This window comes from Lutjanus erythropterus, chromosome 21, assembly GCF_056507025.1.
Source record: "Lutjanus erythropterus isolate fLutEry1 chromosome 21, fLutEry1.hap2, whole genome shotgun sequence".
NCBI classification, from domain to species: domain Eukaryota; kingdom Metazoa; phylum Chordata; class Actinopteri; order Lutjaniformes; family Lutjanidae; genus Lutjanus; species Lutjanus erythropterus.
This window is the reverse complement of record NC_139337.1, coordinates 959,919-982,135: the sequence shown is the minus strand read 5'-3', so window position 1 is coordinate 982,135 and position 22,217 is coordinate 959,919. Positions and strand designations below refer to the sequence as shown.

The 22,217-nt window shown below is 38.3% G+C and overlaps 1 protein-coding gene across 3 annotated transcripts in view; it reads right to left on the bottom strand.

Annotated features, from left to right (window-relative positions):
• Positions 1-1,274, bottom strand: part of itprid1 (ITPR interacting domain containing 1) — a 43,428-nt gene extending 42,154 nt beyond the window's left edge. For all 3 annotated transcript variants that reach the window (XM_084747507.1, XM_084747508.1, XM_084747509.1), the window contains exons 1-2: positions 1,142-1,274; positions 515-662 (exon numbers count right to left, since the gene is read on the bottom strand). In XM_084747507.1, coding sequence (XP_084603633.1) covers positions 515-626 — 112 coding nt within the window. In that variant the 5' untranslated portion in view covers positions 627-662; positions 1,142-1,274. The remainder of the gene's footprint in view (positions 1-514; positions 663-1,141) is intronic.
• Between the last annotated feature and the right edge of the window lie 20,943 nt (positions 1,275-22,217).

The window sequence follows — 22,217 nt, the reverse complement described above, 5'->3', positions numbered from 1 at the left end:
AAACAAGACATTTGAGGATCTTCTGATCAACATTTATCACCACTTTCTGACATTTTATGAAACAAACAACTAATCAATTAATTGAGAAAATTGCTGATCAAAAAAAGACAGATTTATCAATAATGAAAATAATAGCCTAAAAACACTATATTAGGCTAAACAGTTTCACCATGCTTTATATTGAGCTAATCCAAAAGTAATATAATCAAGTTACATCACTTAAATATTGTGATACTTACATTGCTGTAAGTAAGTAGTAACTATCACAATACATTTTTAAAGTAAGCCTCACAAATCTGCTTCAGAGGATGTTATAATCTCTCCCTCCCTATAATCATCCAGTAATGCTTTCATTAAAATGGACATAACTGCAATAAACTTTTATTTCACATTAACTTGACATTCATAGTAGGTGATTTAATAAATGGCAAGATCACTGGTAAAAAAAAAAAAAAAACTGTTTAATTTCAGTTTATGTCCTGGGATGACAAAGTACATTTTCAATGCCTCTTACCATGAGTCTCCTGGTCCTTAGCTGCGATGGACTCAGGTAGGTCCATGTGGGTCCAGTGGACTCTGGATACTGCCAGTTTGGCCCTCTTAGCCACAACTCCTTCAGACGCCATGGAAGGAAACTTGAATGGTGGGGCCACAGATGCTATCTTCCTTGCACAGATAGTGTATTGATTATGAATGTGAACACCATGTACATGAGATATATGCCAAAGTGCATGTGTGCATGTATTTGTTCCGTGTTGTTTTTTTCTTCTTCTTTTCTGGTTATTTTAATAAGTGATTTGTATAAATGCATTGATGCATCAATATTCTTTTCGTGGGTCTTGTACTGAATCCTCAGATATATATACTATTTATTTGTTCTTATTTATTTATTCTTGGAATGTCAGTTTATTTCACCACAGTAAGTGAATGACAGAAATGTATGAAATGAATAGATGAGCTATGTACATTCAAATTTTGTCATGATTTGTTTACATTAATATAACCTCCAAAGTGAATGAAGAAAAAACAATAAAAACTTAACTAAATTAAAAAACAAAACAAAAAAAACCTCACCAAATCATGTGCAACTCATGAACAAAAACAGCAGAAAAGCATGGACACATACACACACATCACTTACCTGCGTAAGCTGACTGAGGCAGATGATTGGTGGTGTTACTTGGTCCTGGTCCCAGCAGTGAGCAGCCTGTGTGAAGATGCAGCAGACTGAGTTGAAATTCCTGGAGCTCACAGGCGGAGCAACACATACAGCAGCTCTCATTCAGCTCCTGTCCTGCTCAGTAAACATGTTGGAAAAAAGGAGGGACATGCAAATGACTTGGTCAGACTTCTGAGCCCTACAAGGAAATATTGCTTCCTGACTGACTTGTTGATGCCTTCTATCATTTCCTACTCATCTTTTATCAGTTCCTGTCTGCCTGTGGCCAGAGGAGAAAGAGTCCTAATGTTCCTAGAATAGTACCTTTAAATACAACATTCCTAACACACGTGGTTGTTCTAGAGAAAATAGTTACTATTTTTTTCTGAAGTTATTCTTAGTCCATATCACTACTCATTTAATAGCTTCTAATGCTGTCTGAAATGCTGAATATTATCAGAATCAGAATCTGAATCAGAATTCCAAATACTTTATTGATCCCCAGGGGGAAATTGTTAGTATATCAGATGTGCCTATTCGAGAATAGAAATAAAGATAAAAATATGTAATAATATGTAACTAACAAATATATATATACAGGAGTGGTATACATAATAGTGTAAAACATCAGTAATGCCGAAGATGGGAGATAAGTGTGTTAGGATACCTGTATTATAATAAGAGTACAGGTTGATTTAAATGCACAGTATAAATAAATAAATAAATGCAGTAATGCACCACTGAATAATTATTATTGCACAGAGTATTAATCAGTTGAAATGATTGCATATATAATCATATTGTATAAATATAGGATAGAGTAGTTTTATTTTATTTTCGTATTGTTACAGCTGCTCTCATCAGTGTTTTGTTCTGTTTATTATTTCCATAACAGAGTCTTCTCTGTTGCAATAACACTGTTCTTTCTAACCCGAACAATGTTTTTGTGTGTGTATTTATATCTTCATGCAAACCATGTGGCTTTTATGATGTACACTGTGTCACAGACACAGGCTTATTGTCACTGACACATCTGACATGTCTCTCTGATGCTTTCTGTTTACTTTGACAGGCACTGAGAATTGGTCCGATAATTTGCAGGGTGGGTGCACACTGTCAGGGCCAAATAAAACCTCTAGGGCCTGAAGCAGAGGAAAGTTTGAGGCCAGAAACCTCTTGATAAACAACCTCATATAGACTGTGACATTTGGGAGCAGAAACTTAAATTATCAAACCATAAATTTCCTTCAAACCCTCACAGTTTAGAACAGATGCCTGGACAGGTTATGTCTGCAGAGTAACTCTGCTGCAGGCAGCAGGCATCTGCGGGGAGGATGAGCTGATAGCTGATATCTTTACAATGCAAATTGTTCCTCTTTCAATTCTTTTATGACATGAAGTGTATGTCTTAAAAAGAAGTAAAGAGAAGCAATGATGAGAAAATAGAAAACATATCTGTGATGTACTAAATGTTTTTGTAACTGCTGTTTTTTTTTTTTTTACCACTATGAGGCGCCAAGACATTACAAATACTACAGACAGTGGCTATACAGAGGCAATCCAATATTTTCTACTCTCTTTTTGTCATATATATTGGCTTAAATTGTTATTTGCAAAACCACAATCCACAAGTGAACAGATGAAAACCTGAGCACTACTGCTGCTAATCAGTTCACATTAATGTCACAGACCACTCAGGTTCACTTCACCAACGATGAACACATATTTACATACATGACATGGTTCTCATTAGAAATACTGTAGACCACAGGCAGGGATGGGCAGCATTTTAAAGGAATAGTTCACCCAAAAATGAAAATTCAGTCATTATCTACTCAGCCTTGTGCTGATTGAAGGTTTCATTCTTTAGTCCACAAAACACTGCTGGAGTTTCACAGGAAAACAGTGTTGCAGAATCTCCCAAACAATGGACGTGAATGGTGACCAGTTTTCAAATGTAAAGAACAACTGTCAAAAAAAAAAAAAAAAAAAAACATAAAATGCCTCCATATTGCTTGTCTGGTGTAATCCAAGTTTCCCATAGTAAGTTGACTAAAAAATGTTATTTACACCATGTTTTTAGCCTGAATCTTCTCTGTAAATCCTTAGCTTGGAGACACGTTCACACTGTCTGAACTCTGTGTGTGTGGTGTAACAGTGTGCAAACGACATGTTGGGACTTTCCACTGAATTATCAGAATCCATCAGACAGACATGTATATTCTATAAATACCTATGAAATGTTATGTTATGTAATAAAACAGAATTAGAAATTACATGGACGTCATTTTGTGGTAAGTTTTCTATATCATTTATAGAAAAATAAAATTTCTGTTCACAGTACATGTTACCAGTGGTGTAGTTTAGGGTAAACCCAAGTAAACTGAGTTTGTCACCGCTCTGAAATGAGGCTAGAGTTTATTCATCTATTTTCAGATCAACTGGATCAATCAATGAGGAGAAAACATTTTACCCACCTCTGTATTTACTGCTACGACCCTGCATGTAACACAATGCTTCACAAATAAATTTACTATACAAGTGTGTATGAAGGTAGACTGAAATGTCTGTATCCTTTTTCTGGATACTAAAAACTGAAATTTGAGTCTGAAAAACTCTACACAACAGCATTCATAGACAAATCTTACATTCTCTACTAGCTGACTGCTGGTGTGTATCACACAACTCAAACTTTAGACTTCAGACTAAACAGTATAATTGAGTAGTCAGTGTCAAAGAAATATCTTCAGGGTTGACTGTCATGGTGAAAAAACATCTTAACTCATTTTGGTGGCATCGGTCAATTTACTGACACAAAAACTAAATTTTGAAACATGAATGAAATGTTTTGGGTGAGTTACTACCTTTTGCATACATGCAATAGAGTTTTGATGTCCCATTACAGATCAGAGAATGTTAAGACTGTTTCAAAAAATTAGTCAAAATGATTGAGTGTGTCAGTCTAACTCCAGAATTCAGTTGTACATACAGTAGTTCTCAGTCTTTTCACATTTTCAGCTACTATTTTCTAACATGAATATTGTTCTTAGAAGAAAAACTCCCTTTGTCCTTTACACAGATGTTAAATTATACCCAGCCTCAGCTAAATGCAAGTGAATCATGTGATGTGTTCAGCAACACTCATTGTGAAGTACGATTAATCACATTAAATTGTTTTATCTCCGTTCAAGTTAGCCAAGGGCTAGACCAGAAGTTAGCAAGCTCAGTGTGCTGGTGCTGAAAATGTGATAATATCAGTTTGCATAGACTTTTTTTTTTTTTAATTACAATTTACTTCTATTTTAATTAAATATGTCATATTTACACATAGAATATTATATGTTACTTTTGCTGAGCAAGTATTTGTAATTTGTAACAAAATACTTTTTGATGTATTTGTGCGCATCTCTTAACCACAGGCATCATGTAGGCATCATGACGGCAGCAGCACTTTAATTGCTTGACATGACCACGACCTTACAACACTCTGACTTCAACATTACATCAAAAGCCACAAAGGCAAGGCAATTTTATTTATATAGCACCATTCATACACAAAGCAATTCAAGGTGCTTTACAGAACTTGAAAATGCATTAAAATAGAAACATTAAAAGAACATTAAAATTGCGTCTGAGATCATTAAAAACAAAAGCTAACAGCAGGACAATAAATAGTTTAAAACATTACAGAAAATGCATTTAAAGAAAGAAGCAAACATAAAACAAAAGCAACAGCAGACAAATATAAAAACAATAGCTATAGATTATCCTAAAAATATGTAACGTATCCACTTCACTGGTAGGCTGCAGTAAACAGTAATGTTTTAAGCCCTGATTTAAATAAGCCGACAGTTTCAGCTGACCTCAGGTATTCTGGAAGTTTGTTCCACAGGTGGGGAGCACAGAAACTAAAGGCTGCTTCACCTTGTTTGGTTCTGATCCTGGGAACACTGAGTAAACCTGTTCCAGATGGTCTGAGGGGTGCTTCATAACGTACAAGGAAATCAGAGATGTATTTAGGCTTGAGACCATTTAGTCCTTTGTAAACAAGTAACAAGATTTTAAAGTCTATCCTTTGAGACACAGGAAGCCAGTGCAGTGATTTAAGCACTGGTGTAATGTGCTCCACTCTCTTGGTGTTGGTGAGGATTCTGGCAGCAGCGTTCTGGACAAACTGCAGTTGTCTGAGTGATTTTTTACTTAGACCTCTGAAGACACCGTTACAATATTCCAGCCTGCTGAAAATGAAAGCATGAACAGGTTTTTCTCTATCTTCTCCAGACAGAAATCCTTTAATTCTTGCTATGTTTTTAAGGCGGTAGTAGGCTGATTTAGTAATTGTCTTTATGTGACTGTTGAAATTTAGGTCTGAGTCCAGAATGACACCAAGATTTCTGGCTTGATTTTTAGGTTTTAGTGTCATGGATTCAAGATGAGCACTCACTTTTGATCTTTGTTCTTTACGGCCAAAAACAACTATCTCAGTTTTGTCTGTGTTTAGTTGTAGGAAATTCATGATTTCATCAATGCACTTATTTTACAGATGTAGGGGACTGTAGTCATCTGGTGACACTGTTATATAAGGTTGTGTGTCATCAGCATAAGTATGGTAGGAGATGTTGTGATATTCCATAATCTGAGCAAGAGGGAGCATGTAGATGTTGAACAGAAGAGGCCCAAGGATGGACCCTTGAGGAACTCCACATGTCATTTTTGTTCGCACAGATTCATAATTACCAAGTGACACAAAGAAATCCCTGTCTTGTAAATAAGATTTAAACCAATTTAGCACAGTGCCAGAAAGTCCCACCCACTTTTCTATTCTGTCGAGCAGAATCTTATGGTCGACTGTGTTGAATGCAGCACTGAGGTCCAGTAATACCAGAACCAAAATTTTTGATGCATCACTGCTCAGATGAAACTTTTACAAGTGCAGTCTCAGTGCTGTGATGTGCTCGAAACCTAGACTGAAAGACATTAAAGAAATTGTTGTGCACCAAGAAGGCATTAAGTTGCTGAAAAACAACCTTTTCAATGATCTTTCCTAAAAAAGGTAGGTTTGAATGGGCCTGTAGTTATTTATTACTGAGACATCCAGGTTAGGCTTTTTTAAAAGAGGTTTAATGACTTCAGTCTTCAGGGCTGTTGGAAAAAGGCCTGACTGAAGAGAATAGTTGACTATCTGAAGTATATCTGATGCTATGCAGTTAAAAACATCTTTAAAAAAGCTTGTAGGCAGAGTGTCGAGGCAGCAGGTAGTGGACCTAAGATTTCTGACTATGTCTGTCAAAGTTGCACAATCTAAGGGGTGAAAAATTGCTAAATTAACTGGAGCACTGTTATAAGGCACAGGTGAAATAGCCACTGTGTTGGAGTTACAGACTGTCTTATCTTTAAAATTTTGTCTGTAAGAAAAGAGACATAATCATTGCATGCCTTGGTGGACAGCAGTTCAGTAGGGACTGACGCTGAGGAGTTAGTCAGTCTGTCAACAACAGTGAATATGTTGTTATTTTTGTTGATAATCTCAGAGAAAAAGGACTGCCTTGCCCTTTTTATCTCCAAGTTATAGATGTGCAGACTTTCCTTATAGATGTCATAATGAACCTGGAGTTTGTTTTTTTGCCACCTGCGTCCTGCTTTTCTACATTCTCTTTTATTGAGCTTTTATCGGTGTGGCATTCCTCCATGGTGCTTTTTTCTTACCAGAGACAACTTTGACCTTCATAGGAGCAAGAATGTCCATAATATTCATAGCTTTAGAGCTAAAACTATGAACCAGATCATTGACAGAGACTGAGGGCAGAGCTGGTGTGGGTGTAAAATTCTGGGTGAATAGTGTACAGGTGTCTTCATTGATATAGCGTTTTCTGATTACCTCTGTTGTAATTTTACTGGTGTCAGCGGTGATGGCCATTTTAAAGAAAACACAGTAATGATCAGAAAAGGCAACATCAGTCACCACAACCTCAGAAATGTTGAGCCCTTTGGAAATAATTAGATCTAAAATATGTCCCTTATTGTGTGTTGGATCTGTTACATGATGAAAAAGTCCAAAGTTGTCCAGGATGTAGAAAAGTTCTTTGCAATATTACAACACAGTTAAAATCAATACACACAACAGACAATAGTCTAGAAAAGTCATCAACAAAGTGTGCACTATGTTTTGGTGGCCTGTAATTGGTTACTAATACTGTTCGATAGGAGGATCTCAACTGCAGTGCTACATATTCAAAAGACTCAAACTTCCCATATGACAACTGTTTGCACTGGTAAACATCCTTGAATAAAGTGGCTACTCCACCTCCTTTCCTAAGTTCTCTAACTGAGCTGATTCAATAAGAACTGCACTGCACTGTTGTTTTCATTTAACCAAGTTTCAGTTAAAAACATAAAATCAAGGTTTTTGTTGATAATAAAATCATTAATTAATAGTGACTTGCCAGCCGGAGACCTGATATTTAATAAAGCAAAGTTTAGTGTACTAATGCTATTGTCTGACAGTCTTTGGCTGACACATAACTGGAGTCAGATTAGGTAACGTAGCTGTGCGTTTTGAATACACATTGTTTTTCCTGATGCTAGTCAAAACAGGAATGACAGACCTTGGAGATGCCTCTGGCTGATACTTTTCAATTTCAAGATGTGTTTGACCATGCCACCGGCTATTTAAGATTGCTGGTATGTTTAAGGAAGTGGCATGGGGTCTGTCTCATCTCTGACAAACAGCTGGGTGATTGGGTCTGGGGCTGCTATTTAAGAGTTGGTCAATTTGACTGAGCTTCAGCGTGGCGGCTTTAACTAACTCCTTGATTGGTGAGCGTGGTGGAGGAGGGGAAGGTTGACGCCGGCTCCATGGTGGTTGCGGTGGTGGTGGGGAGGATTGACGCTGGCTCTGTGGTGGTTGTGGTGGAGGGCAGGAGGGGGGTTGTTGGAATCCTGACTGGGACAGGGACATCCTCTGAATGCCTTGGGTGATGTGGAGCAAAGGGTCAGGTGAAGGGGGAGAGATGCAGGTTATCTGTCTCTGTGCCCCATACTTGTCATTGGCTCTTATTTGTCCATTCTTGTTTTGGTTTGGCAAACCACTTACAGACTGAAACTGGTTTTGCTCAAGAATATCCCTGTATTTAGCACCATCCATATTTTCCTCAATTCTGACCAGTCCCAGTCCCTGCTGCTGAAAAACATTCCCACAGCATGATGCTGCCACCACCATGTGTCACTGTGGGGATGGTGTTCTTGGGGTAATAAGATGTGTTGGGTTTGCGCCTGACATAGCGTTTTCCTTGGTGGCCAAACAGTTCAGTTTTAGTGTCATCTAACCAGAGCACCTTCCTCCATACATTTGGGGAGTCTCCCACATGCCTTTTGGCAAACTCAAAACATTCTTTCTTATTTTTTTATCTTTAAGTAATGGCTTTTTTCTGGTCACTCTTCCATAAAGCCCAGCTCTGTGGAGTGTACGGCTTATTGTGGTCCTATGGACAGATACTCCAGTCTCTGCTGTGGAACTCTGCAGCTGTTTTAGGGTTACCTTTGGTCTCTGTGTTGCCTCTCTGGCTAATGCCCTCCTTGCCTGGTCCGTGAGTTTTGGTGGCCAGCCCTCTCTTGGCAGGTTTGTTGTGGTACCATGTTCTTTTCATTTGATGATGAGACTTTGATATTTTTTTATAACCCCATCCTGACTTGTACTTCTCAACAACTTTGTCCCTGACTTGTTTGGAGAGCTCTTTTGTCTTCATGGTGTTTTTTTTTTTTTTTTTGTGGTGCCTCTTTCTTAGTGGTGTTGTAGCCTCTGGGGCCTTTGAGAAAAGGTGTATATATACTGACAGATCATGTGACACTTAGATTGCACACAGGTGGACTTTATTTCACTAATTATGTGACTTCTGAAGGTAACTGGTTGCACCAGAACTTTTTAGGGGCTTCATAGCAAGGGGGGTCAATTTTCAGTTTTTCATAAAAAAATAATAATATTATATATATATATTTTTCTTATTTCACTTCACCAACTTAGACTATTTGGTGCAGATCCATTACATAAAATTCAGATTAAAAAACATTGAATTTACAGATTGTAATGTAACAAAATATGTAAAAAGCCAAGGCGGGTGAATACTTTTGCAAGGCATTGTATGTGATGGGTCAGTCAATATCTTCTGAGCTTGCCTAGAAGAGACTGCTCATAAATTGACTGGAGGGGATGGTATTTGTTTCTTCCCATCACCTTAAAGGTTAAAGGTCCACTTGAGGTTTCTCAGAACAGATCATTCATTCATCATATATAGCAGTGAACTGTTTCTGTCACAGATAAGTAGGTACAAGAATACATTGGGGGGTGGAAGAAAGAAAAAGAAAACAAACAAACAAATAACAACAGCTGTACAGTACAGTAAATGCATCATACAAGTCATTGGCACTCAGAAAAGGAATTGAATTGAAATTAAAAAATTTGAATCAGGTTAGATTATTAGCTCATGTGCCAAATTTGAGCTAAATTTGAGACTGCTGGGAAGGGCAAGTTCTCCACATAGTCAATAAAGGAAAACCAAGTTCTGTTATATGTGTTATAAATGAATGCTCTAGCATTTGATTGACATAAGTCAGTAACAAAGTGTTGTTATGAGCTGCAGAGGGTAGACCAAATATTACCATTTGTGGATTAGGATCTATTGTTTTATTGCAGATATATGAATACACTTCAAATATTGAGGTCCATAAACTGTTTAGTGTGTTACATGACCAAAACATATGGGCCATAGTTACTGGTGACTGATGACATCTCAGACAACTGTCATCAGATACTGAAAATATTTTTGACAATTTAGCCTTACTAAAGTAGAGATTATGAAAAGCTTTAACTGTAGCAAACAGCAGCAAATGAAAATGGATGATGAGTAAATGCGATTTATGCTGAGATCCCAGATGGTGTCAGGGATGGTCATCTCTAGGTCTTGTTCCCTTTGTCCTCCTTTATCTTGGTCAAAGTCGTAGGACTGATGTGTTGAATTATGTCATATAAGTCTTGAAATGCGACCTTTAAGGTTTGAGTTGGGCTTAAAACAATCTTGTAAAGGCTTGTTGCAGAGTCTTGTAAAGACGCCTACATTGGAACCAAATTCTTATAGTCTTCTGAACCGTTTCTGAACAGTTACAGTAGAATATATTCAAACCCACAAGTCTGTGCAATCATATCCTGCACCACATTAATTTATACAAACTGATTTTGTGCAAATCTATAATGTGCCTCAAACCTTAAGCCCATGTTCATCCTCCTGCCATTTGTGCTTTAATACTGCCATCTAGAGGGCATTTCAGCAAACACACTGACGAATGATAATGTACAAGCTATAATATTTTTAATAAGTAACCAGTAGCCTACAAAATCATATTATTTCTACAGCCCACTTCAATCAGTCTTCTTCTTCTTCTTCTTCTTCTTCTTCTTCTTATTATTATTATTATTATTATTATTATTATTATTATTATTAACACTACATAATAAGTGCACATTCTGAAAGTTCAAAAGCAAAACAACAAGTGTAATCAGAAGACACATATGTACACCATTCTTCCTCAAATTAATTTTTGAACATATACAGTATACCCATTTCCCCCATATCTTACTGTAAGAGACACAGTTCTACAAGACAAATCTCACATACTCGTATTGTCACTGTTCAGGAGAAACCACCCATCTCCAATTATGGAGGTCCTGGAGCCCTTGACAGAACTGGACTTTTCCCCCACTGAGACAATTGTTCCATGTCTTAAGATGAATAACCACACACACAGAGACACACACACAAAACCACTGGATCATCTGATTGCCACAAGGCTGTTACAAAAGCTGTCTCTCCTGGGCTACAATCAGTTGACATTTTAATGTTCTCACAGGATAACCATGACATACATACACATACATCCTGAAATACATACCTACTTAAATACATGAATGCATACAGTATATTAGAAGTAATTAGAATTCAGTATTGTATACTGAAGAATTATATTGTATACAAGCTACATTTTTTTCAGATGTAAATAGTGCAGATGTAAATAATGTCACTGTGAATCAATATTATTTCAGTAATGCTTGAGATTATGGCCCACAACATACTGCATACTTACTCTCAGTACATTATACTTACCCTGGAATAACAGAATAGGTACTCAGTAGTTAAAGACAACAGTTATTATTATTATTATTATTATTATTATTATTATTATGCCTCCACCCGCCGAAGGTGCCGGGCCGGAGGCGTACTGTTCTCCGGTTGTCCGGCCATACGTGAGTCCGTGTGTCCGTCCGTCTGTCACAGATTTTTGTTTGCATGATAACTTTTGAACAGGTGGACGGATTTGCACCAAATCTTATGTGCTAAGACTCTATAATAGGTACATGAACTGATTAAATTTTGGAGGCCAACGCTTTCAAGATGGCCGCAAAATGACCGCCTGACAGACCTGTCTCTAAAAACACACTTATGCCAATAACTTGGTCAATTTTAAAGCTTTTTTATATTTGACTTTGATATATTTTTGAATAACTATGTTGGATACTATTAGGTAATAAAGATAATAGCTCTTTCCTCTTTCCGTATCAATAGAGCCATAATTCTCAAACTCCTGAGACACAGGAGATGGGATTACATATTTTATTGTATTTTGTTATGTTTATTTATTTATATCTACTTTTTACTTATAAGGGAGTAACAATTCAAGAGTTTACAAAGAAATTATACTGAAGGTATTTATTTATTTATTTATTCATTCATTCTTTCATGTATTTATTTAAAAAATCATCATTACATCCTTTTTCAGCTCATTTATATTCTTTTTTATTATCAGCAATATTAGAATTTTTATTACTTCTGTTACTGTCAATGCTATTATCATTAATATTATTGTTGTTACTGCCATAATCATTTCTATTATCATTATATACTGTGTCATGTCTACCATGAAACTCTCTTTCTCTTTCATTTTGTGAAAATCCTGAATTGTTACTCCCTTATTCCATTTGGTAATCTAAAGTGATACCATCATTTCAAGCCCAGTTCAGTCAATAGTCTTCTATTTCTTAACCTCAGTAGGTTGAGTGGGGAATTGTTTCCTCTCCCCTGTAATAATGGTGGCCACACAAAATATTGACACTTTGAGCCCAATTTGGACATTTTCACCTAGGGGTGTACTCACTTTTTTGCCAGCAGTTTAGACATTAATGGCTGTGTGTTGAGTTATTTTGAGGGGACAGTAAATTTACACTGTTATACAAGCTGTACACTGACTACTTTACATTGTATCAAAGTGTCATTTCTTCAGTGTTGTCCGTGTCATCAGGGAAGAAAAAAATCCATTAATGTAAAAATCTGTTCATTCAGTATATTCAGGTAGTGAGCTAACCTCATTTTTTGGCACATAACGTTTCTGAACCTCGACCTGAGCAACTGAAGCAACCCCAGATCAACACTGCCCCCACAGGTACAGTAGGCAGTAGGCATTATGGGAGCATCACTTCATCCACCTTTCTTCTTACCCTGATGCCCCCATCACTCTGGAACAGGGTAAATCTGGACTCATTAGGCCACATGACCTTCTTCCATTGTTCCACAGTCCAATCTTTATGCTCCCCAGCAAACTGAAGCCTTTTTTTCAATTATCCTCACTGATAAGTGGTTTTCTTCAGGTTACACAGCTGTTTAGTCCCAATCAATGGCTTCTCTTCACATTGTGTGTGTGGAAATGCTCTTACTTTCACTATTAAACACTGTTAGAACATTATTTGAGTTCTACTGTAAACTTTTTTATGATTTGATTTCATCAAATGTTTAAGTGATTTCTCATCACCATCATTCATTTTTTTCCTGACCACATTTCTTCCTGGAAGATGGTGGTTCTCCACTACCCTTCCAGGTTTTAATAATACATTGAACATTGAACTTGATCATCTTGACCTTGAATCAGAGTCATCCTGTCCTGAGCTGTGTACATCCCATAATGCCAGTTTGTAGCCCTTCCAGTCACAATGATTTCTATTGCTCCTCTATAAAAGAAGGTTGTGCCCCTCCCTTTATTCTCAATGTATCAGCTGTTTTCCCTTACCTGTGTTTCTAGTCATCTGTCTGTGTGTTCGTCTGGGCGTGGCACTCCTGGCACTTCTCAGTCCTGCTGCCAATCAAACTGTATGTCCAGACAGTTTGTGCGATTTCTAAACTTTACATGACTTTGAAATTGCTATATAGTCTTTCTTTACTTCCCACACATCCTGCAGGAACCTTGCTTATAGAGGCTGAAAATGAGGACAAAATGTAAATGTGTTCCACTTCTGCACAGTTGTGTCTGCATACTGCTATTCACACCAGCTCATACTGTGACTTGATAAAGGACTGACTTTGTATGAATTCAGTCCCTAAACTTAATCCCTGCTTCAGATTGTTTGAGACTGAGGCCAAAGGCTTCTCAAAGGAGGCTGTCATGTGCACAGCTTGTATGTGGGTGGCATGTACAGACACCCAAGGGAGTCGGGAGGGGAGTGGGAAGGGTGCAGGGGGGCTGAGTCCATGACTAATCAGCACCCTGAGCAGGCTGCCAGATGGGCCTTTTGGATCATCTGTGGCTCAGGAAGGCAGTCAGTGGCCAACCAATCAGAGCAAAGAACAACAAAGGGAAACCTGTGGACATTTTGCTTTTATTACATAATTTTTTTTGTTTTACTGAAAAAATCATTTTTTATTTAACAAATTAAATGATTAAAATAGGGTAACAGTTACTTTAAGGATTGGATTAGAAATTAGGATGATATTAATGGTTTTGCATGTTATAGGTCTTAATTTGACATCACTGTATTGAGCCATTTCTGAGCATGCTGTATTATTTTCAGATTTCAGATGATCATTTTCAAGTTTCTTCCTTTTGGAAAGCTGTTGTGTGGGAGAAAATATATAATTTACATTTGTAATTACTTAGATGGTGCTTCTATTCTTCATGTATCATGTCAAATGAAAATTATTACAATTAAATTTTGTGTGTGTGTGTGTGTGTGTGTGTGTGTGTGTGTGTGTGTGTGTGTGTGTGTGTTATTGGTAATATACATGATATCCATGTCTCTTACACTGTCTTCAAAGGAAGTGCAGCATGAGCAGCACATCAGAGTATGAGATGTTGTCATATGGTACCCTCACCGCCTGCTTGCTAGGGCTGTGGGTACATATGCATGTACTTTGGCAATCTCTAGCAAACACCACATCAACACACTATGCCTTATAGTCTGATAGAAAACTAGATGTGTGTATAGGTATGCATTTTAAGTGAAGCACACTTTTGGTGCGCTGCACCAATACCTAACGCACAATTTCTATCAAGACAGCTTGTTCTGTTTTTACCGCTCTGGAGGTAAAATGTGAAAATCGTGAGTTCTGATCCTCTGCTTGAGACACCTAGAAAAATTAAAGATTGTGTCAAGGAGAAGGGTGTTTCTTCTAAAGACATTATACATGTTAGAAAATAGTAGCTGAAAAGGTGAAAACACTGATGTACTACTGAATTACAGAATTAAGGGCCATCCACACTAAAAACCATAACTATAACTATAAAAAATATAGTTCTGAAATTGCTCTGATTGGATGGTCCACACCACAACTATAAAGCTACTGTCCAGACTCCATGACCCACTTGAGTTAGAATGGTTTTAGAACTATATATTTTTTTTGCAGTAATTAAGTAGTTAATATTTCTTTACACAATCTTAAAAGTGTATAATGTTGGTCCATCTAGATCCACCATGTGCAAAGTTTTGTTTGTCATTCAAAATATCCATGCAAGCCATAAGTCATAATTACATTCACTGCATCTAGATTTTTTATGGCCAGTGCATTTGCTGATATTCCTGAAATTAAAGAAGCACGTGAACTCATATCTTTCTTAGTATAAATTGTAGGTTAGGCATAGTGGTGTGTAGGCTTTTGCTGCAGCGCACCAAACATATACATGTGCTGCAAAGAGCCATTTTTGGCCAAAATACTTTTAAAAAAATCTGTCTGGAGCTGCAACTATTACATTTTCTCTTTTCCCTTAAGACTTTTCTAATTTTTTTTTCAATTTGAATCAGAATCAAAATCAGAAATACTTTATTGAGCCCAGGAATATAGAAATTAAGAAATATTCTGTAGAGATAAGGCTTTTAAGAAATAAAAATAAAATATTAGAAAACATGCATTGTGCATTAAACTATATAAAACAATAGAAAATATACAACTAAGAGGTGTAAAAATATGTAAACATATACACTTGTATGTAAGTGGTGTACAACAATATATACAGCAGTGGTATACATAAGAGTATTAGTTGATTTAAATGCTCATATAAATAAATAATGTAGTGGTGATGCCAGTTTAGTCCTTGTATTGTACTACTGAATCATTATTATTATTGCACAGAATATTAATAGTTGAAATTATTGCACATAACCATATTGAAATGACAGTATTGCACATATGTTAGATGAAATAAAAATAATATTCTTCTGATGAAGATTCTTATGATGAGCTTCTGATGATGACATGATATAAATGACTAAGAGTAGCTTCTAACAGTGCTGATGAAGTCCAGGTCAGTTTATATACCAGACACTGAGGGAAGAGTTGTAGAGTTTGATGGCCACAGGTAGGAATGACTTTCTGTGGTGCTCTGTGGTGCATTTAGGAGGAATCAGTCTCCCACTGAATGTGCTCCTGTGTTTAACCAGCATGTCATGGAGTGAGTGGGAGACATTGTCCAAGATGACATGCAGCTGAGACAGTATCTTCCTCTCTGACACTGTCATCAAAGAGTCCAGCTCCATCCCCACAACATCACTGGCCTTGCGGATCTGTTTGCTGAGTCTATTGGCATCAGCCACCCTCAGCCTGCTACCCCAGCATGCAACAGCATAGAGGATAGAGCTGACCACCACAGACTCTGGCCATGACTCTGGCCCTTCCTGTAGAGAGCTTCAGTGTTATTTGCCCAGTCCAGTTTGTAGTCCTCTACAGTGTCCACACTGACCCCCTGGATGGAAACAGGGGTCACCGGTGTATTGGACCTCTTCAGATCCACAACCAGTTCCTTAGTCCTTGCCACATTGAGCTGCAGATGGTTCTGCTCACACCATGTGACATAATTGTCCACAGCAGCACTGTACTCATCCTCATCACCTTTGCTGATACATCCAACTATGGCAGAGTCATCAGAAAAGTTCTGAAGATGAAAGGTCTCTGTGCAATAGCTGAAGTCCATGGTGAATAGGGTGAAGAGGAAGGGAGAGAGAACAGTCCCCTGCGGGGCCCTGGTGTTGCTGACGTTCTCCTCCTCTGTTGTTGTTGTTCCTGAAGCCAGTGATGGTCCTCATTCCACTCCAGACCTCTCTCATGTTCTGCTGGAGTTTCCACTCCAGCTTCCTCCTGTATTTCTCCTTAGCCTCCTTGATCTTCACCTTCAGTTCCCCCTGTATTGTTCTCACCTGGTGAGGTGCACCAGGTTGGGGTCTGACTTACCCAGGGGGGGAAGAGGGGAGCAGCTGTATGCACCCTTGCATTAGCATACAGCAAGTCCAGGGTTCTCAAGGTGATGTGATTGAAGTCACTGGAGATGACAATGAATGCAATGTGTTGAGTCTGGAGATGGACTATGGTGGAGTGAATGACGTCACATGCTGATGTCGGGTTGGCAGAGGGAGGGATGTAAACAGTCACAATAATGGCATGTGAAAACTCCCTTGGCAAATAATATGGCCTGAGTCCAACAGCCAACAGTTCAAAATCCAGGCAACAGATACTCTCCTTGTCTGTGAAGATTCTCAGTCATCCAGATCATGGTATTCGTAGCAAGGGTTATCACTGGCAACTGGACTTGTTCTTGTTCTAGAGTTCTTGAAGACGTTTCGCTTCTCATCCAAGAAGCTTCTTCATTTTGACTGACTGGTTGAGAGTTCAGGTATTAACCCTATGTGGGGTCGTTAACACCTAGAGGGGCATGTGACTCATGAGCCCACCCTTCCATTGTGTGAACTGTCAGGATCACCTCTGTGAATAAAAGTCATTAAGGTTCCTGCCATCATGTGAGTCATTAGAGTCATATGACTGTAGGTTGGTATCCAACTGCCTGGGAAGTGCATTGTATGTGGCAGATAGATTGTGTCTTAGACCTCATCCTCTGTTGAGGAATGGCCGCTCCAGGTTAACAAAAATGGCCTCTTTTACTCCTCTCTCAAACTATCTGTCTTCCCTGGCCAAAGTGCGAAAATTGCTAATCTTCAAAGGAGAGTCCCTTAGCTTTAAGATGTAGATGGAGGAACCAGCTCTCCTTTGTTGTGCCATGCCCTTATGCAGCAATTGTTTCGTTTCCCCAATGTACAGGTCTGAGCTCTCCTCACTACACTGGACTGCATACACAACATTCTCCAGCTTGTGTCTGGGTGTTCTGTCCTTGGGGTGGACAAACTTTTGCCTCAGGGTGTTGCTGGGCTTGAAATGCACAGGGATGTGATATTTGTTCAAAATCCTCCTGAGTTTTTTGGAAATGCCTGCAATGTAAGGAATAACAATGTTTTTCCTTTTGATGTTGTTTTCTTCTCTCTCAGACCTGTTTCTTTTGTTGGTTTTGATGAACGAACCACTCGCCAGGGAGCGTTCGTTCCTCACATTTAATGCACCAGAATAAGATATAGAGTTTAAAGTCATAGTTCACCCAAAAATGAAATTTCACTCAATATCTACTCATCCCTGTGCTGATGTGAGGATGGGTGAAGATCTCTAGTTCACAAAACACTCCCAGAGCTTCAGCAGAAAACAGCGTTGCAGCCAAATCCAGTACAGTTGAAGTGAACAGTGACTTAATTTAAAATGTAAAAAAAGAACACAAAAAAACCCTCACAAAATGTCTCCATACTGCTCATGTGGTGTAATCCAAGTGTCTGTAAGCCGTGACATTAAAATTTGACCCAAAAAGACGTCATTTACACCATGTTTTTAGCCTAAATGGTGTAAATGGTGTCTTTTTGGGTCAAATTTTAATGTTGTGGTTTTTTTATGGACACTTGGATTACACCACATGAGCAGTATGGAGATATTTTGTGTTTTTTTTGTGTTCTTTTTTTACATTTTAAAACTGGTCACCATTCATTTCAATTGTACTGGATTTGGCTGCAACGCTGTTTTCCGCTGAAGCTCCAGGAGTGTTTTATGAACTGGAGATCTTCATCCATCCTCACATCAGCACAGGGGTGAGTAGATATTGAGTGAAATTTCATTTTTGGCTGAACTATCGCTTTAAGGAACATGAGACCATCCATCCATCCATTTTCTGTAACTGCTTATTCCTGAAGGGTTGCGGGGGGCTGGAGCCTATCCCAGCTGACATTGGACAAGAGACGTTGTACAACCCTGGACAAGTCACCAGTTCGGAACATGAGACATCACACCAAAATCAAACAGCACCAGAAACATCAGAGCAGTCTGTTGATCAGACAGCTTGTAATGAGTATAGTGAGGACAGAGTATTCATTGTGTATTAAAACAGAATTAGCCTGTAATTCTATTGGGACTTCCAGTGGTGCTGCTCACCTGCGATCCTTTTCTCTAGGTCCAACCAGCTCAAGCCTCATTCATATAGCATCTTTATGCATTATCAACTATGTTTTGATGGTTTTTGCTGATTGATACATAGTTTGAAGTTCTTTCAAGCACAAATACCCAACATTTACCAGTTCCAGCTTGTCAGTTAAAATTATAATAAATTGATATTTTACATGGGTTTTGGGCTGTTGATTGGAACTAGCACAAACTATCTGAGAATGTCATGCTGGTCTTTATGGGAAGCATGATGATAGAAACGTGATGATAGAAGTGATATTGTCATTGGTCTGTGTTACTGGTCACCTGCTCTGCCTGCCCAGTCAGCCAGCTCAGTAGTTTTTCATTCAACCCAACTCCATGCTCCTCTTCCTGCCAGCCACTCCCTCCTAATCAGCCATCTCCTTTCACCTGTACACAGGCTGCTGCTCATCTCCAGTCAAGCCAGTATTTAAACCCCTGCTTCTCAGTCGCTAACCCTACCATGCCTACCGTGCCTGCCTCTGACTCACCAGCCTCATCTGAATCTGGAAAACTTGCCACAGCCTTCTGTCCCTGACCAAGAGCTCTGCCTTAGTGTTTCTGATTTCTGTTTGCCTGTCCTGATGGCTGTTCAGCATGTCCCTCACCTGTGATTTCCTGTGGAGAGACTCTGCTCACCCCACCTCTGCAGTCTCCACCATTGTGTGAGCGCCTCTTGGGTTTCTCCTTGTCTCTGCTGGTTCTGCAACTCTCTGCCTGGCATCAACCTGATGGTGCGTTCATCTGGATTGTTCACTCCTGGCTATCGATATCCGTACCATACATATCTATCCATATATCTATCCATACTATCCACATCAATACCATATCGATACCATCTTTACAATGTCTCTGCCTGCTCCAATACAGTACCATTGCACACAAATTAACTTTACTATGTGTTAGAGTGTGCATTTTCACCCTGAACTCTCCTGCAGTTGGGCTCCCTAATCCAGACCCACTGTGTTTGCCTCGAGGCACAGCAGGTCCTAGACCACAAGATTGAACCAAACTATTACCACTTATCTGCTTATACCGGTTTCTGTTAAAGCCTACAATAAAGGACCAACAATACCTATTGTACTGTGTGCTGCATTTGGGTCCAGAACTCCCCTGTTACAGATTTAAGTGCTGGGTTGAATGTTTGACAGGCTGACATTGGCATCCCTAGAGCCATACTATATCATGGCCAGTCTGGCTCACTAGATGCACACCGTGGGTGTAAGTCTGGCTATTGGTCACTTGCTCCAAGCGGCATTGCAACATCCGCTATGTTTTCAAAGTCCCCGGGAAATGAGAACAACCTCCTAGTTGCAACCTACATGCTGAAAACAGCAAATTAGTGCCTGGCAGGGCCGTGCAGAGACCTTTGGAGGGGCAGGTGCTCAAAGTTAAAAGGGGGCCACGAATTTGCTCCATGGTGCTGATTCATAATCTGCCCTTTATTATTTGTAGTGCTAATAATAAAGTAAAAAATAGGGGTGCTCCCATAGCTCAGTTGTCACCCCATGTACTGAGGGTATTGGTCCTCTGCAGTGCTCGCTGGTTCGATTCCCACCTGTGACTCGTTTACTGCATGTCATTCCTCCTCTCTCTACCCCCTTTCCTGTCATATCTTCAGCTGTACCTATCTAAAAGGCAAAAAGCCCAAAAAATAATCTTTAAAAAAAAAATAATAATAATAAAGTAAAAAAGAATTAAATGATATAGAAATCATGTATTTAAATGTATTTGTGCTTTTATTCAGTTTGACTATCCAGTTTGCACAAGACAGCAAGGTTATAATAGTTATATATTTTATATTCATGCATATTATATTGAATTTGTGTGTATATATACAAATGTTATAAACAAGTACTGATATGTTTAAATGAGAGGTTGAGAAAGTCACAATTCAAATTCTTCTAATTATTATTGTTATTGTTGTTGTATTTATACTGTAATAGTCCAAAATTATGTGAATATGCATGTACATTGCATAGTTTTAGTGAAATAACAGCCTATGCCTCATTGCCTCTAGAAACATAGGAAAAACACTGCAACTCACTTGACAGTAAAATGATACAGATCTCTAATGCACTTTGCCCATGACAAAAGAAACATATAGAAACAAAAAGAAGCCTGACATACTTTTTCCCCTCAGCATGCTGTGTGTGCAGAGTGAGACACACAGGATGCTCACGGATTGTATCACGGTTTTGAGTAACGGATTGGATAATTTTTCAGATCAGCAAAAAAGAAAAAAATGGTGGGATTAGGGTTAAATTATTTTAAAAATGCACTTGTCTCTAATCTTTGTCTGTCTGTAATTATCACCATAGTTATGTAATGTAATAATAATGATAATAGTAATAATAATGGTAATAATATTAAAAACTTCAAACTTATACAGTGCTGTATGTACATATATTAGATCATTATACACTGTACAGTAGAAAAAATAGAAGGTTGAAACAAAACAAATCCTTGAAATTTCAGGGCTGCAATAATTTAATTACAAAAAACTTCACTCATACTGTACAGTTATGTGTACCACCCATATCTGTCTGTTTGGTAACAAGACTACTTCAAACTCCTATATAAAAAAAACTCCTATGCTTTCACTCAAAATTCATTTAGTGACCACATTTTCCAAATTCATGAACCATGCTGAAATATATAGAGAATTTTAGCAGAATATTTACAATAAAATGAATTATAATCCTTCCAATCACAGCAGATAGCAACTTCTTCCTAAAACCTAGATGTCCTATTCAACTATTTTATTCTCATCGACATCCACAGTTTTTAATAAAGCCACTGGTGGCACCATCCACAGAAAGCTGTACTTCAGCAGCAGCAGGAGCCACCAGTAAACCACAGACATAAGATACTTAAGGTGAAACTACAGGTGTAAACCTTAATATAACACATAATCAGAGCCAGTCAGCCCTATATACACACCACGAAAGTCGCATAGTGCCCTATGAGGTATGCAAGGTCTCCGCCTCCCCCCTCATGTCAAAGCATGTGTCAGTGTTTACACCTTTAATTAGAGAATGAAGCAGAACTAAAGACAAAATAACAGTGAACAGGGTGAACAGTAATCAGGTAAATTTGTTTCCTCCTCGACATATTTTATATCATTCATTCACAGTAACGTTAAAATGATGAAATGAAATGATGAAATGAGCTGCTTTGTAACTTTGTGTCTGACAAAAAGAGTCAGAAAATGAAATAAAACTATTGATCACATTTGATCAGCACCAATGTGCAACAGCATTTATAATCTGTAACTCAGAAAAGATAACCGCATTGCGCGTGAACATGCGTTAATATGTGCATGCACACTTTCCTGCAGCAGCCTCTGTGGAGACCAGTCAGTCAGTCTGTCTGCCTGTCTGTCCAGACAAGATATGAATGTGGTGTTACTCCTCTGAGGTGAC